The 17030-nt window shown below is 37.2% G+C and overlaps 1 protein-coding gene across 6 annotated transcripts; it reads left to right on the top strand.

Moving 5' to 3' along the window:
- Positions 1–201: 201 nt before the first annotated feature.
- Positions 202–16945, top strand: LOC103999224 (uncharacterized). 6 transcript variants are annotated; one of them, XM_065176237.1, is made up of 18 exons: positions 202–405; positions 3174–3318; positions 6346–6498; positions 6661–6777; positions 6845–6929; positions 7402–7510; positions 7655–7722; positions 7839–7964; positions 8038–8142; positions 8235–9208; positions 9566–9769; positions 9875–9935; positions 11069–11182; positions 11778–11891; positions 11971–12060; positions 14759–14831; positions 15599–15717; positions 16651–16945. In XM_065176237.1, the coding sequence occupies exons 2-16, from the start codon at positions 3212–3214 to the stop codon at positions 14783–14785; spliced, it is 2454 nt and encodes an 817-aa protein (XP_065032309.1). In that variant the 5' UTR covers positions 202–405; positions 3174–3211; the 3' UTR covers positions 14786–14831; positions 15599–15717; positions 16651–16945. The 6 variants fall into 6 exon arrangements, with proteins under 6 accessions (XP_065032309.1, XP_018683352.2, XP_065032308.1 ...); XM_018827807.2 differs by having other exon boundaries at positions 3183–3318; XM_065176236.1 differs by having other exon boundaries at positions 3189–3318.
- The last annotated feature ends 85 nt before the right edge of the window (positions 16946–17030 follow it).

Raw genomic sequence — 17030 nt, forward strand, 5'->3', positions numbered from 1 at the left:
TCGAGATGAAAAGTTACGGTGGGATGAACGGTTCTATGGAGGCCTTTCGCGGAGCCACCGATGCGCACGTGGCTGATCTCCCTCACCACAAGTTCTCCCAATCGGGGCCGCTCCCGATGGGGACATCGCCTCTCGACCGTTGGATCTCGATCGGAAGGTTCATATCAGTGCTCGCTACGTTGAAATTGTGATTCTCCTTAATTAATTATCTCCGGACGCTGTGCGCAAGGATTCTGGTCGTATGACAACCCTAGTGCCTCTCTTCGTCCGTCAGCATCGACCGGGAACCCTAGATGAGATCGTCCCGCATTGATTAGAGGAACTCCCCTGATCATCGATCTTTCTTCGATCCTTGGCAAGCCGGACAGGGGCGATCCTTTTTCCCCTCACCTCCCTGGTCAATTGGTAACGAGATCCTTCTATTCGCTCCTAATTCCACTATTTTGTTGATTGGATTTCTAGATTCGAGGGTGAAATCGAATGCAATAAGGTTTTCACGGGAGCATTTCACGTAATGAGGCGAAATCCTTTTGTGGTTGTAGTTATCGATTCGTGAAAAATTGCTGCTTTCTTTGGAGGTTTTCGCGTCGGAGCGAAATTCTATTTTAGTTGTTGTATTGTCAGAAGAGCTGCCGCAAAGATTCCATCTTTCTATTTATTTTATTTTTCTTGCAATTTATTTGGGGGATAACATTGAGATCTTATTGATGGTTTTGCAAGAACGGTGGCGTCAGATAACATCATACATCTCGATGATGTAATTATGGATCAAAAGTTCTGATCGAGAAATTACATATCAATGCACTGGTGTCCCCTGGCTGGGTGGCTGATCAAGTTGGTATTAGTTTAACCTAAATTGGGGGAATTTCCGCTGCCCTATTAGTCATTGTAGACAATCGAATTGAATTGAGAACTGAAGATTGAAATGAGGATTAGCAGAGTCGAGAGGAAGAAGGAACATTGTGTACAGATGGGGCATGTGGGTGGAAATAGATTTCTATCCTTATTTGATTTGAACTAGTTTTCTTTAATGATGTTTGTACAAAGGATAATGTCTGTGACCAGAAAAGAAACTTTGTTTCTCTCTAATAATCATATATAATCTCAGCTTTTGCCAATGAATCCCTTATAAATGATGGAAGTAAAATATTACTAATATGGGGTAAGTAGATATAATATGACTTGTGTTGCATTCTAGGTTGAAAACTGGTCTGTGCCATATTTAGCTCTGCGTTTCAAGTTGTAGGAGTCATAAACTGATGTGCTTTGCTGCAACCGTGTGTTAGATTTGGTTAGAGAAGAATCCAAGCATTAACTTGACTGAGTATAAGATTTCATGAGTGTAAAGGAAGTTGTTGAGCAAAGTTTGCAAAAGAGGCCGTTGTAAAGAACACTGAGAAATAGATAATTTTCTTTTTACCGTTGAAACTTATCTACCACATTTGTTTAAAGGATGAGCTTTGACGCCACGATGAAGTTGCTATTAAGTGATCTGGGTGACTAGGTTCAAGTCATATCAAGCGATATCTCAGCTTGCAGGGGTAAGGTTGTCTGTATTGACCCTCTCTAGTTCTCTCATTGGCTGGAAGCTCATGCATTATACTGCCCTTTCTTTGACGGGATGACACTTTTGTGATAACTTTAATATAACAACAGCAACAAAGCCATAAGTCCTAACGCTTTTGTGATAACTTTGATGTGGAACAAAATTAATTACCAAAAACAAGAAAGCAAATGCTCATGACTGATATGCTAAAGTATGTTTAGTAAATATGGAGTGGAAATAGTAGTGCCAATGCTTAATCAGTACCTATGGCTTTAGTTGTCTTTCTCTAAACAAAGTGTGTTGCCATATTTGGTGGCAAGAAGTGGAGCTCAAATCCATGATGCAACTACTTTGACAAAGTGGATTCATCAGCAATTTGTCATTTTTAAGAAAATTGGACTTTGTGATGATGAACATACTTTTAATCACAATCTAACACTTATGTTTTCGTTATCTTTTACTATTCCAAATATCATGGTGTATAATGCTTCCCTGATCATGATGATTTTGGATCTCATGGCAACGATGCTTATGACTCTCATCACTGGAAACATAGTACTGAATGGCTCATACTTCTTCTGTCCATATTTTATTTTATATTTGACATTTTGTGCAGGAGTTGAATTTTATGTTGCAGAAACATGCAGTATATTGTGTTCAAACCAAGGTCTGCCGTACCGAAGCGTACCGCCCATACCGGGCGGTACGTACCGGTCCGACAGGTTATCGGTATGCGGATCGCCCGGTACCGTTACAGTGCTACAGTATGAAAAAAAAAAATAAAATTGTCGGTACATCACGGTGTACCGCTCGGTACGCCCTGATGTACTGCCCGTTACACCGGTACCGTACCATACCGAGCCCGGGTCGAAACTCCGGTACGGTACGGTTTGGCAGACCTTGGTTCAAACTATGTTTTGCTTTGCTCTACAAAATGTTTGTAATACATTTCAAACTTTACAAATCATGATGCTTGTTTTGTGCTGATTGAGGATTTTAGATAACTTTCCAAAACATCTTGGTGCATTTTGCGCTTTTGAAATATCTTAATAACTATTTAACTTGGGATATCCTATGCAACAAGTTACTCAATTTAAATGTTGATAAAGATCATTGGTTCTATTTTAAGGGGATAGAGATCATCAATCCTTTTTATGCTGGTGGAGATTTTTGGAATCTATGTTTTAAGTGAAAAAGATAGTGATCTTGACTACCATTATTATTGCTATGCAAATTAAGTTCCTCCTTTTTTTCTAGAAGCTTCAAGTCTAACTTTAGCCAAGTTGTTCAGTTAATTAATTATTTATTTGCTGCGGTTTATTTCTTTGATTGACGAGTCTGCTTGAATTGTGTTCAATATCCTTAAAACAGTTAAAAAAAGGAGCTGGATGGATAGCACTGAAATGACAGGGCTGTATTTGAACTCGTGAAAGTTAAAAATGGCCTATATTGGTTTTCCTCTGCCTATTGTTTTTCTTTTATATCTCATGTTGGAGGCTGAAACTTAACTTATTACTGCCTAGTCTCTCTCTTAGATCTTTTAACATTCCTAAGTACGAATGGTTTCAATAGTTATTATGAGTTATTTGATTTTGTTATTTGGTCTGATATTATTAACTTATTTCAGTAATCATAGTTTCAGGAACAGAATGTTAAAAAGATGAAATGACTCATCCTTGGGTAGATGATTCAAAGTTCTCATCTTCCACGTCACAAACTAATTCACACACTGTTTTTTCACGGTCTACATTTGATTCCAGCTTGAAATGCAGGTGAAGGAATATTTCATTATTACTTCTCTTGTGTCTTTTATTATAAGTAGTAATGCTAGGCCATCTCTGTTTCTTCTTTCCTTTTCCTAATGTACGTGATGGTTGCATTTGCAGTGCACTATAACAATATTCAGAAATGGATATAAAAATTTAAACCAGCAAGATTTATTGGATTTTTTTACCCTTGTTTTATGATGTTGGTTAATTAGGACTATCTTCACTTTCAAGTATTAAATTCTTGCGGAGAGAAAATGAGCATGCATCACATTTCTGGGTAAGTAATATACTAAATATTTGTTGCTGTTAACTTACTTTAGTTAGGGCTTTGAATTTATAAGTAGAGAATTAAATATGATTATACTAAGTAGGGAAGACTATAGTATGAAATTGAGAAACAGCTTAATTTGCATTAGTTTACCACATGATGCCCCCAGTTTCATTCTATATTGTTCTAGACGCCATACTAGCTTTTCTTGATCAAAAGACAACAAAATCTTGTAACTTTGGGCTTATATATAAGTTAAAAAGGGCAGCCTAGTGCATGAGGGTTCCTAAGAAGTTGCTTATTTCTTTGTTGAATGGTTAATCTAATTAAAGAATTGTAGACTGAATTTATATTGCAGATGCACATTTTGCTGCAATGTCGGTGAATGACTAGAGCAAAGAATTAGAAAGAAATTTGATGTTGAAGATGAGATCTTCATCTATGGTAAACACTTTTAGAAGGAAACTTGAGCTACCTTCTCAGAGAAGGTGATCTTGAATTAAGAATATGAAAAAGGAAGTTCAACCAAATCTTTAATAATTATTCTATCAAATAATGAGGTTATCTCATAGAGCATCTTTAATGTTTGATCAAATAATAATCATTCATATGTAGAGTACAAATTGGAGAATAACTTGGGACTGGTGTAGGAGGAGATGACCTGACTGTTGGATATGCCTAATTTGCTTGGTGTGGGTGTGAACTACCTATCTCTATCCATCGATCGTGCTATGGAGTTTCCTTATTGGTTGTCAAATAGATATTATCATTTAAGAATTCAGGGGTAAGCTAAGGCATGGCATTGAGAAATAAAGGAAATCATTCATCTAAATATGAGAGAGACTAAAGCCACTTTATCCCCCGACTTTGTTTCTTCTTTCCCACTTGTGATATCGTCCTATCCCTTCACTCTGTTGCCATCTTTCAACATAATCTATCATGAGGAGTCAGATCCTGTGTCACCTGAAAATATCTGTTCCAGGCAGATGTCCTTTTATCCAAAATTTAGTTTTGGATGAAATCTCATCAGTGTATTTGGTGAAAATTTCAGGTCGAACCAAATCTTATCACAGTTGATTGAAAAGTTGAAGGCTGGTTGAAGATGTTGATTATCTTTATATGTTAAATGTTGGTCAGAATTTGGGTTAAATTGGTTTGGGTTTGGATCATCCATAGAGAGATGGTTCATCTTGGGAGAAACCATAATGTAAAAGTGAGTCCAGGTCGAGTTTGGGTCTGGCATCTCTACAACGGTACATTGTGCAGTAGCTCATCTTGATTTCTTGAGAGCTGCACTTGTCTTGGGTTAGTCTCCATTGACAATTAATTGTAGGTGAAATTGTATGATGGAATTTCATGATATATATACTGGGGAATGATCGAGTATATCATTCGTGGAAGAGCATCACCATTGATGACTAACTATTGATGAACCTTGTCAAGTAAATTTAATGTGGGATGACTAAGGTGTGATGTTTACAATGGGTGAATTTGTGTATTAGCCAGTGATTTAAAAAGGTGTGCCAGCGTTTGAACGAGATGAGGCCCGAGTGCCTCGCACAGAAGCCGGGTGACGCGCTTTAGTGAAGCACTGCCTGGGTGCTCGCTTGAACCTAGGCATCGGCCGCCTGGACATGTGCCCGGTTGAAGGTGAGCAATTGTACTAGATGGTCAACTTTGATTTGATTGGACCAACTAAACATTATAGTAAAACCACCCCACCCCACCCTCCACCCACCCACCCCTCGCGCACGAGACCCCCAAACCCTACTTCACCACCCTAACTCACCTTTGGTCCCGTTGAAGGCATCAATGCGATGATGCTTATGCTTGCGCTCCCTTCGTCGACGCTTGCTTTCCCTGCCTTCGCTCTGATGCTTGCGCTCCCTTCGCCGTTGCCTAATCTTTCGTGTGTAGCTCCCTCTACTGTCAAGGGATAGGTTTGCAGCTTTCTCCATTGTTGTTGTCGCCATTTGTAGCTTCCTCCATCGCCGTTGCTGTCATCGCCGCCCTCTACTTCCCCACCTTCCATCGTCAGTGACTTCTTCGCCCCCTCTCTCCCCCTAACAATATTATAACTATTGTTAACAGTGAATTATTAATCCTTCAAACTGATAAGTAAAACTACTGTTACTATATTTTATATTATATATTTTTATACTGTACATTTTTTATTTTTGATATATATTTTAAAATTATATTATATTTTTTTATATTTTAATATTTTAAAGCTCCTTGTTTCTCTCAAGCGGGCGCTTAGTGTCTCAGGCGTTTTGGGACCTTGGTGTCTTTTGGCATCTAGTGCTTTTAAAAACACTGATATTAGCTACTAAAAATGGTATAAACTCAATATAGATGTCGTTATATTTATAGGCAACTGAGGCGTGAATTTTGATTCTTTATCTAGGCAATAAGTTCAACTTCCTCTATTATAATTATCAGGGAGCTTGCTGCAAGCCTTTTAGGAGTACACACAGGAAAATTCTTTGTGATGAAGGAAACATATTGAAGAAAAAAAATGCTGGGTCTACCTTTCTAGATCTGCATGCTAATTGTCAAGTTGTTGTGTATTGCTATATTATTGTCATGTATTTTCTTGTATCTTTATTTTAGAGAAGGAATCAAGATGCCCTGCTCGTGATGTGATTTAAGTTTATCCTGCTAGCTGTTTAGCGTTCTTTATTAAGTTTTAGCTATGCCATTACATTTTCTTTTCGGGGGTCTACTTGATCATTTAGTTGTATAATCTTGTTTCTTCCCAGTCATAGAAATGTTTCCCGGTTGTTAGCATGGAGGGAGATATCTCCTCGAGCAAAGCACTGTAGGAAGCGGCTGTGGGGAGAAGGTTTAGGGTGCACTGGTGATTGTGTTGGTCTAAGATGTGACACAGATGTCAGACATGCTTTGATGTCCTGGTAAAGTTCTTTTGAACTGTCTTGCTATCAAATATTTGCTATTTATTAGATAGCTGAAATAAGCATTCATTAGTCTGTAATTATTTCTTCTAAGACAAGGTCAACTATAGCTGTGAAACATGCACTCCTAAGTGCTTATTCTGTGAATAATATCCTCCTCAGGGTTGAAGCAGAGTCATTATGTTATTTGTCAGCAAGATATTGTCCTCTTGTGCCCCCTCCAAGGTCCACAATTGCAGCAGCATTTAGTTCAGATGGAAAAATACTTGCTTCCACCCAGTAAGTTTATCTCCTGTGCCTTAGCTTTATGCTTCAGTTAGTCACTTGACTAACCAAATCTTTGCAGCGGTGACCACACTGTCAAGATTGTTGACTGCCAAACTGGAAAATGTATAAAGGTGCTGAGCGGACATCGTCGAACACCTTGGGTGGTATGTGTACATATAGAGTTCAGGTGCATGCTGTGTGTAAATTTATAATAAACTGAAGTATTGTAATGTTTAGAACTATATGCCTCCTGCTATTTCCTTTGGAAAATACATTACTTCTTGTATTGCTTTTTTCCTCAAAAGTGTTGATTGAGACATTTTCAACCACTGCTTCTTTAAGGTGCACACAGCACTTGCTTATAAAGGATTTCAGTTTTCAATAAAATTTGTCATCATTCATATTCTCGAATGTTTGTCACTCTTAAGATGTATTATTTTTTCTTATGTATTTTAACAATAGGGTCCATATTTTTGATGTTGAAAGTAATACAAATAAGGATATGGTTTTTAAGAGATTAGATAATTTTGTTAAATAGTTCACTTAAATTTTCTCTGTTACCTTTATCATATTTATTCTTAACTTTAGAGTTATAGAAATTTCTTTTGAGAGCTATTCTTCAAATTTGCCATGCAGGTTAGGTTCCATCCATTATATTCGGATATACTTGCGAGTGGCAGCTTGGACCATGAAGTTCGTCTGTGGGATGCCCAAACTTCAAACTGCATTGGGTCGCGTGATTTCTGTAATATTTTGTCCCAATTTATATGTAGCCTTGTTATTTTGAACAGTCATGATCTTTTAGTTTGATTACCTTCTATTCATGGTGTATTACTCCGAGTCTTCTCTAGAGGTATTGGTAGACATGTGTCCCTTTTTCTGTATGCAGATCGCCCAATTGCTTCTATTGCTTTTCATGCCCAGGGAGAGATTCTTGCCGTGGCTTCAGGTCACAAGGTGAGATTTTCCTGTTGTTGTAATTTGTCTAACTTTGATTTTTATCCTTCTTCTGGGTGTGTGCTCATGGTATCAAGATTGTCATGTTCTAACTATTAATAAATATCATTTTGTAGCTGTACATGTGGAACTACAACAAGAGAGGAGAGTCTTCTTCACCAACAATTGTGCTAAAGACCCGACGTTCGTTGAGGGCTGTACATTTTCATCCACAGGCAGCACCATTCTTGTTAACAGCTGAGGTTGAATTGGTTTTAAACAAACTTCTGCACATTTATAATTTTTGCTGCTGTGCTTAATCTTCTGGTTTTCCAGGTTAATGATCTTGATTCTCCTGATTCACCCTTGACACTTGCAACATCATCTGGTTATTTGCACTACCCCCCTCCAGCTGTCCTTTTTGCGAACAGTAATAATAATGTCTGTCCACATTTGGAGATAGAACATTCTTTTTTTAATCTTCTTTTTACTTGTTCTGGTCAACTTCATTAAAGAAGAATGTCTTGCTGCAGAATGTCAGGGCTGGTGGCTTGGGAAGTATGCTGCAAAGAGTAGAATCTTTCTCATTGCTAACCAGTCAACAGAGTCCAGAAATCGGGAACCAGAATGACAACAAAACAACTCCTATGGATATAACTTCTGCTTCAAATGCTATAAAAGAAGATGAAGTTGCTGATCCTTTGCAGTCTGGAATTGAAACAACATTTGACCCTATCATGGAAGGAACAGAAACCACTGAGGTGCAGCCTATGTTAGGGGTCCAAACAAGAGTCTCCAGTATTCCTGAGAGGATGGATGTTTCCACTAATATGCCGGCTACTTCTCAGTCTAATGTGGCTGTCCTCAACCCTATTAGGCAGTCCAGGTCAGGTTTAGATGATGCACCTGCTATACCCTCGAGCTCCTTTCGTGGGGCTGACATACAGATGATTTTAAGAAACACAGATAGTGGACACCTTCATCAGTTGATTCCTTTCAGCGATCCTGCATGGTGGGAGCTGCCTTTTATTCAAGGTTGGTTAATTGGACAAACTCATGCTGGCTTGCATACAACAGTGCCAGTCAACAGTGCCTTTCAAGGGAACTCGATGGTTATTCGGGGAACAGGATCTGGCTTCCTGTCATCTGAATTACTCCATGCTCATAATGTGGAAGCTTTGGTTGCTTCTTCACCCATGGCAACCTCTGTTGGCCAGTCTAGAGTCGCTGGAAGATCTGGTCCTCGTCAACGATCACGCTCCCGTCTGATGGCTTCTACGAGTAATGGAGAAGGTTCATTAACTAACTCCCAGAATGATGAATCTGCACCTCACTCTCGTCCTAACAGTATCGAATCTGGGATTCCTACATCATTGGCTGCAGCTGCAGCTGCTGAATTACCTTGCACTGTGAAGCTAAGAATATGGCCACATGATATGCAAGATCCATGTGCCAGCTTAGATCCAGAAAAATGCCGTTTAACCATACCAAATGCTGTCCTTTGCAGGTGAAGTTATTTATGCTACCATTTTGTAACTTTTGTCTACTTGGCGTTTGCAATTATGGGGTTAGCATATTCTTTCTTTTCATAGTTTAGCATTAGAGTATCTTTGCATAAATTTAGTAGCCCACTGTATGGTCATAATGTACAAGGGTTTAAATGTTCTTTTATTGGTAGGGTCTAGTTTGATTTACTTGTATGCTGGTTAATGATACTTCAGCTGGAGTCCATTTCACAGTGTCATTCCTTGGGATGGTGATTCATTCTCAGTTAACATGGGCAATTAAATTGTGGATTACTCTTGTTGATGCTTTTGGTTAGTGCCATATAATTGAAGTGCTTACATGTTAATAACATTGACAGTGAAATGGGCACCCACTTTTCTCCTTGTGGACGATTTTTGGTAGCTTGTGTTGCATGTTTGCTGCCTCACATGGAAGGCGACCCAGGGTTCCAGCCGCAGATGCAACATGATTCTGCAGGTGCTGCAACATCACCAACACGACACCCGATTCCTGCTCACCAAGTTATGTATGAGCTTCGTATCTATTCTCTTGAAGAAGCAACGTAAGACCTGGACTTTGTTTGTTTGTTTACTACTTCCGTTTTGTCAACCTTTTCTTATTTCGCTTTTGACATTGTTTCATGTTTCTTTTTCCCTTTTGTTTGTAGTTTTGGTATGGTCCTATCTTCAAGGGCAATCAGAGCTGCTCATTGCTTGACTTCCATTCAGGTCAGTGCAGGAATTATGTTGTTTTGTTTCTTTCAATAAACTTAAGCAATTTAAGTTGTTAGCATTGAACTGAACTCCTCCACTGCCAACCCCACCTAAAAAAATATTATTTTTCCTTTGATGCGTCTATTGCCATCAACCCAGGTCAAAGAAGCTTAAAAGCACCTAGAGTTCTGATCAGAAAAGACAAATCATGTTGAGGGCCTCGAAGCATGAAGCTAAAAAGTGTACATGGAAGCAAAAAATAAATATCAAGATAAACAAAAAGACTATGAGAGTTAAGTGAATATTATAAGCTAAATGTCTGGAAGCTTAGAGTAGTTTATCACTTTATTGTGCTATAAGATGAAGAAAAGGGTATGAGAATTCCAATTTAACTAATCCTCTATAGATTGACTTTAATTGAAAACAGTAAGTAAATTAAACTTTCTTAATTTGGCTGATTCTGCAAGTGAACTAAAAAGCTTTCATTTGTCCTATTGTTGACAGCAATTGATTTGCACATTATATCTGCCTTTTTTAATAAATGTGCCAATATCTGCAATCTGATGCCAAAAGTAATCTTATGCATAGTTGTCATACCATTCCAGCTGTGTCATTCTTTTAAGCTTAGGTGGGTAGAGTAGATGACATGGTTGGTGATTAGTTTACCATAGTTTTGATGTTAAGATCTGACTGTGTTTGATGACTTGTTGATTTGCACATATGTCTTCTTAACAATTGCCTTCTAATGTCTATGGTCCTGTCCTATAATCTTTATTATGATGATCCCTAGGGTTCCCCAATGTCTAGGAGGGCTGTCAATGAATGAGGTGCCTGCCAATTTTTGGCTGAATTTTTGCAGCCTTATCCTCGTAAGCAGTGGTCAAACTCTAGGAGCAATCTAAGGTCTCATTTTATGTGAAAGAGGATCAAGTATCGCATAGGTTTTTGGCCATGTCAATATTCTACTGTTATTGTTGTATAGATTTGTCTGATAATTTGTGTATACATGGGCTTGATATGATAGTTTGCATATGTGGCATACACTGCAAATATATTTATTCAGTCTCTTTAGCATTGTTGTGTCAATTTGCTGGCAACCATACTTCTATTTTGATATTTTCCTGATCACTCTTTTTTCATTTTTTCAGTTCTCACCCACATCAGAACACATACTGCTAGCATACGGTCGGCGCCATAATTCACTTCTTAGGAGCATTGTCATTGATGGAGATAATGCTTTACCTATCTACACAATTTTGGAGGTAGTTATCAGTTTATTTTTTGCCATCTTTCTTGATCTTTTGTTGACAACTTAGCTGTAGATTCTGTTTCTTCTGATTAAATGTGACAAATGATTCGGTTCAGATGATTGTTATTAGCATACGTTGATTTGACAAGATAACTATGAGACTCATTGTCCACTAACTTATCCATTCTCACTAGATATTTTTCTAACAGAAATTTAGAAACTATGCTAGTTCAGGATTGAGGTTATTTTACAATAAAAATGATGGCCAACCATGACGATTATTAGAATGTGAATAAATCAAGGTCTAGATATTGCCCATTGCATAAGGCTCCTGCCAATGTAGGGTAGTTTTAGTTATGTGGGCAATCATATAATGACTCAAAAGCTCACCATCACAGTTCTTTAATGATTATTATTAGTGTTGATTTCAAGTCAGTTCTTTAATGATTCTGATACATATTTGATTTCTTTATTCATATGTGTTGTGAAATCTAAATATACTTTCTTCCTCTCGATGTACTTAACACCATAATATCCATGAGTACCATAATAAATAGTAACTCCTATTATTTTTCATCTGATTCCATTTTTAAATATTTGATTTTCAGGTCTATAGAGTTTCAGATATGGAGCTTGTGAGAGTTCTGCCCAGTGCAGAGGATGAGGTTAATGTTGCATGCTTTCATCCTTTGGTTGGAGGAGGTCTAGTTTATGGAACGAAGGTGAAAATTTTTTTTAGTAGAGTTCTTCAGAAATTCTTTCCACTTTGGACTGCATACACGTTTTCATGGCGAAGTGCAGGAGGGCAAGCTTAGGATTCTTCAATATGATGGCCCACATTTCTCAAATTGCAGGAATCACAATTTTTTTCTTGAGGAAAATATTAATGAGGTGTTGATCTTTTAAGTTTCTACCTTCATTTTTATGCATTTGTAAAAGCTACCACTTCATTATTTTGTTGTCTTCATTCTACTTTTACAACTTTAAGTTGGACAAGTTTAGTTTTATGCCTGGTAGATATATGATGTGTCTATGCATATAAAACAAATGACGTTGCTAGGATCTTGTACCTCATGGAGATTAGAACCCATAACTCAGTGGTGGATTTTCATCATAATATATTGATTTTCTACTTTGTTTTGGATTGTCATAGTTGTGTAATGCCATGGGGCCGGCAGAGAGAAGGTAGAAAGAATGTGGAGGGATGAGAGGCTAGAAGCATGACAATACACTCAGTAAGAGATAGCTATCAGCCAAGAAAAGAATTTCATTGCTTAAAATGTCTTAAATTCATTTTGTTATATCAAAAGATTAGTTTTTATATAGGCTTACAAGACTTGTATTTCTTCATACTAAAACTCAAGTTTTAGATCTTGTGACTCTAAAATCCATTCTAAAAAGACGTCTAACCTTTGGAACTCGAGGAACTTCGAGTCTTCTACACCTAGAATAAGACCTGACTATAAGAGTGTACTTGAACATAACTCTAAAGGCTTCCCAATGTGACAACTAAGATTAAATGAAAGCTCAACCAAAATCAGAAAGATGTTAGGAATCCAATATTAAATTGTTTTGAACACACTGTAGACTCAATAGGTTGTGGCAAATAGTTCAACTAGTAAAGTGGGATAAGCATTATTTCAAGATAATCTATACTTTAAATAGGACTTGAAAATCTCAAAATATGATTATAGTGACTCCCTAATATAGAAAATAAAAGCATGATAAAACTTTAAATTGAAAGTAATTTGATGTTTTAGTGGTGATATTTTGAATATGAAATTATATGAAACACATCTATTATCTATTTTTATTTCATTTATTGTCTTTCTCCTCAACTATATTTTTTTTTATAATTTTTATATTGACGAGTATCTTGCTTTGCTCGAGTGTCTAGATGAACATCTAGATGAGCGCTTGGAGCATCGGGCATTTCATAACTTTGGTGCATTTTAGTGCCTAGTGCCTTTGACAACGAGTTTATCTAGTCAACTCAAGAGGGTTTATTAAAAGGGCAAAAAAGTGAAAAAAAGAGGGGAGATCATTTCCTACACATAACAAGATTACAAAACAAGCTCTTGCCTCTTCATTTTCCACGACCACCACCGTCGATCGAGCAACTCTTCCCTCTGGTTATTCTTCTCTCTCCCGTTCTCTCTTCTCATCCGCTCTCATGTTTGGGGCAAACGAATGAGGGCGGGCTCCAGGTGGCTGTTTTCCATCTCTACATTCTCTTCTTCGTCCCCTGTTAGGTCCAACCCATTAGCGGAGCTCTCCACCACCCTCTTCATCGGAGGCAAGAGCCTGTGTCATTTTCATGTCCTTGTCTCTTGTTATTGTTCCATTTTACTAGTTTCATTGTTTTTTTCTCCATCCTCAATAATCATGAAATTGAATACAGTATCTGAAAGGACATCTTCATTCTGTTCGTTGCTCCCTCAGTGTAGCCTTTTGGCACTTCAAGGGTAACTGTTCTCAATTGAGTTTGCATGTGGTTGAAGAGATAACTTTCTTATCTGAAACTACCATGTGAACTAAATTCTGCATTATAAGTAAATTCAATACATTTTTTAAGGTATATTTATGAAATTTTGTGAAAAGTAAATCATGTTTTTGGATAGTCTCTTTTTTATACATCAAGCAGGCACAAATGGAAGACATGGTAGAAGATTTTGGTGAAGTCTATGAGGGATACCATTTGAAAGTCAGAATCATTCATCTTAAGTTAGACATCTGAAAATTGAATTAAGTGCTTTTATCTACAAACTTGGTTGAAACAATTTTTCCCTTGAAGTTGTCCATTTTGAAGAATAATACTGTAAAACATGAGATTCAGCTGTAACAGTTCTTGATGTCGATCATGTTGTTCTACATAGATTATCAGTTTGTGTTTCATTATCAACTTCCAATGAGATTGTTTCTCCAGTTTACACTCTTATAGCATATATTTGTGGAATCGAGTATTAAATTGATGTTGACGTAGTCTCTATGTTCCTTATAAAATTTGGTCATTGGCTACAGGTACATCAAATGCAGCATCTTAATGGCTATGAGCATGACTTGTAGATGTATCAAATATATGGTTATGAGAATAAACCATTGTCTTCTAGATGTATCAAATATATGGCTCCAAAGTGAAAAATAGACTGTTTGGACCAGCCAAACCCATGCCAACTGCCGTGCCAGCATTTCATATGTCATTGTGCCAATGTGTACCTGACCTGTAGTTGTCTGCCTAGGACCAGTAGGTGTCTGGTTTTGAGATTTCAAATCATGGTGTAAAATGCTTCTCTTTAGCTAATCTTAGATATGATATTAATTCAGTAAAAGCAGTAGCTGGACTCACGTGCTCTCTTAGGTCCCTCATTTAGATCTGATATCAAGTGTTTTGCTTGTTATCTCTGTGTATATTCAATATGTCTGTTCTTTGTGCTGATCTTTGGTTATTAATCCTACTCTTTTTTACATGTATATCTCACCAAATTTGGTGGTCTTATTGGTTATATTTTTCTTATAAATGATTTAGCAAGCTGAAAATGGTTTAATGTAAATGTTTTAATCTTTTATTTTCACTTTGCTTGTCTTGTAGATCCAGGAGTATGCTTTAGAGTGCTGAAAAATAGCAATTGCTATTAACAAGAGTTGGGTTCTCATTTTGCCAGGTATTGCTTTCAGCCTACTTTGCTTATAAAAAAAAAAACCAAGGTCTTCGCGTTTTTAGTCATTGGCTCGGTCAAGGTTCTAAATACTGATTGATTTTGACATGTTGGACCGATCCAGTACCAAGATACATAATGATTTACCAACATGTAATGCACCCTATTGCTGGAAAATATTAAAAAATGGAAAATTATTGTCAAATGGTGTACCAAGCTGTATGGTTTTCTGTGTGCTTGAGCAAAATGGTGAATATCAGTTAGTCAACTGGTATATAAATTATAGGCTTGGTTGGATAGTTCTTTTCCAAGGTCTTGTTTTCAGCCCAATCCAGATCCATGTCAACATAATGGACCTTGAACTGCCTGTCCCAACCTAATCTCCGATGTTCAGTGTTGGATGGAATTAATCCTTAATGCTTTTAGTCTATCTCAATGAACTGGATCAGTGGGGATAAAACCAACTAGTGGTTTGAGTCAATTCAACAAAATTTGCTAGTGTGATCTGCCAATTTGTCCAAACTTTAGTTTCTGATAATATCTTTATAATACTAAAATTGAAAGCAAAATGGATGAAATCATTTAAACTACTGAAATACCCAAAACTTCAAAACAGAAAGAGGGGGATGAGTCTAAATAGGTTGGGTCTGTTTTAGAATAAAAAACAGGTTTTTTTAAACTCGTTTTTGTAGATCTGATCACCCCTCTGATACTTCTGAAACTTTGTACATGTCTATGCTTGGTTGTTAAGAATCTTTTGGTTGCATATGCAGGCTTATAAACTATTGTGCAGAAGTATCTATAAGGGGATAGAATGCTGAAGTTCTTGTGATTCTTCTTTGACTAATTTTGGAACTTGTACCAGAAGTTCTCACAAGTGTTGTGGAATTTGGTAAGCATATGTGACTTGTCAAAGATGCTACTGAATGTGCTTTATTGATATAGAAACTCATTTTTTTCTAATTATAGCTTGATCTTTATGCGATGCTAACTTGATTTTGGACTCTAGATTTACTTGTGACTGATAATAAACTGATTTCTAACTGGATTTACAGCTATAACTTAATGTTGGGCTATAATTTTATTAGCTAGTAGAAAATTATCGTAAAAAAATTGCACTTTTGGTATGAGCTCACCACAGTTTTTGTATATGCTGATTCATAGCATGGGACTTGATAGTTCATTCTTAAATAGTAGTTAGGGAAACTTCTATCTGCATCGGTGACAGAATTATGCTTTCTTGGTCTCAATCATGTTTCGTTTACGATAACATAAAGTTAATGACAGGTATCCCTAGAATCAAATAGTAAGATTATACGTAGGCGTATCCTCATCTGCGTGCTTATGAATGTAAGGTCACGTGCTGCACGTGCAAGAGTAGCTTGTGACAGATAGATTCGCCCACTTTAGTTCTACGTAAGGCTGAGTTGAATACCGAGTCCATTAAATATGATATTCAATTCTTAGAATGCCTAGAAACCATAATTGATTCTGGATTAGTAGAATTGAGAGCTTGATCCTATTCATAGGATGTGAGCTCCAAAAAGGTAGGGAGAGAATGAGAAAAAAATATTTAAACTAGTTTTGCATCATCTGGCACTCAAATGTCCTAATCCCTAAATATTAGGGATTTTCTAAGTATGCCGACTTCTTTACAAGTAGCTTTTCCTCCATGCTCTCTTAAGATCCTGTCCATTGTTGCTAATTACATTTTCTTCGTGAATGTGTAGCAATTACTGTCAGTTACTTTCAGCCATTAATGTTTTCTTTGATCTGCAATGCAAATCTTGACAATAAATTCTTTCTTTTCTCCCTATAAAATCAGGTACTACTTCCTGGCTGCCTGTTGATGAATTACAGAAAGGTTGGTCATTGGTTTGGAGACAGCTCTGATGTGAACCTCTTGGTGTCATCTTTCTTGTTGTAACATCGCCTGTTTATTTCTCTCTTAACCCGATGCCAAAAAAAAAAAAAGACATGTCAAACTCTTCTTCTGTTGTTTACCATTGATTCCTACAAGTGTTGCGTTGCGATGCCTTGTATATTCATCTTTGAACAGTGTATTCTCGCTTCCTGTACTCGTTTGCCGGTTGCAATTCCAATCTTATTTCCTCGAATAACAGATGTGCGTCTCACTTCTTCGCCGGTCTGTCCGCTCTCCAGGATGTCTGGGCCCCACCACAGCCCCAAACGTGTCAAGATCTG

Source organism: Musa acuminata, chromosome BXJ1-4 (assembly GCF_036884655.1).
Source record: "Musa acuminata AAA Group cultivar baxijiao chromosome BXJ1-4, Cavendish_Baxijiao_AAA, whole genome shotgun sequence".
NCBI lineage: Eukaryota > Viridiplantae > Streptophyta > Magnoliopsida > Zingiberales > Musaceae > Musa > Musa acuminata.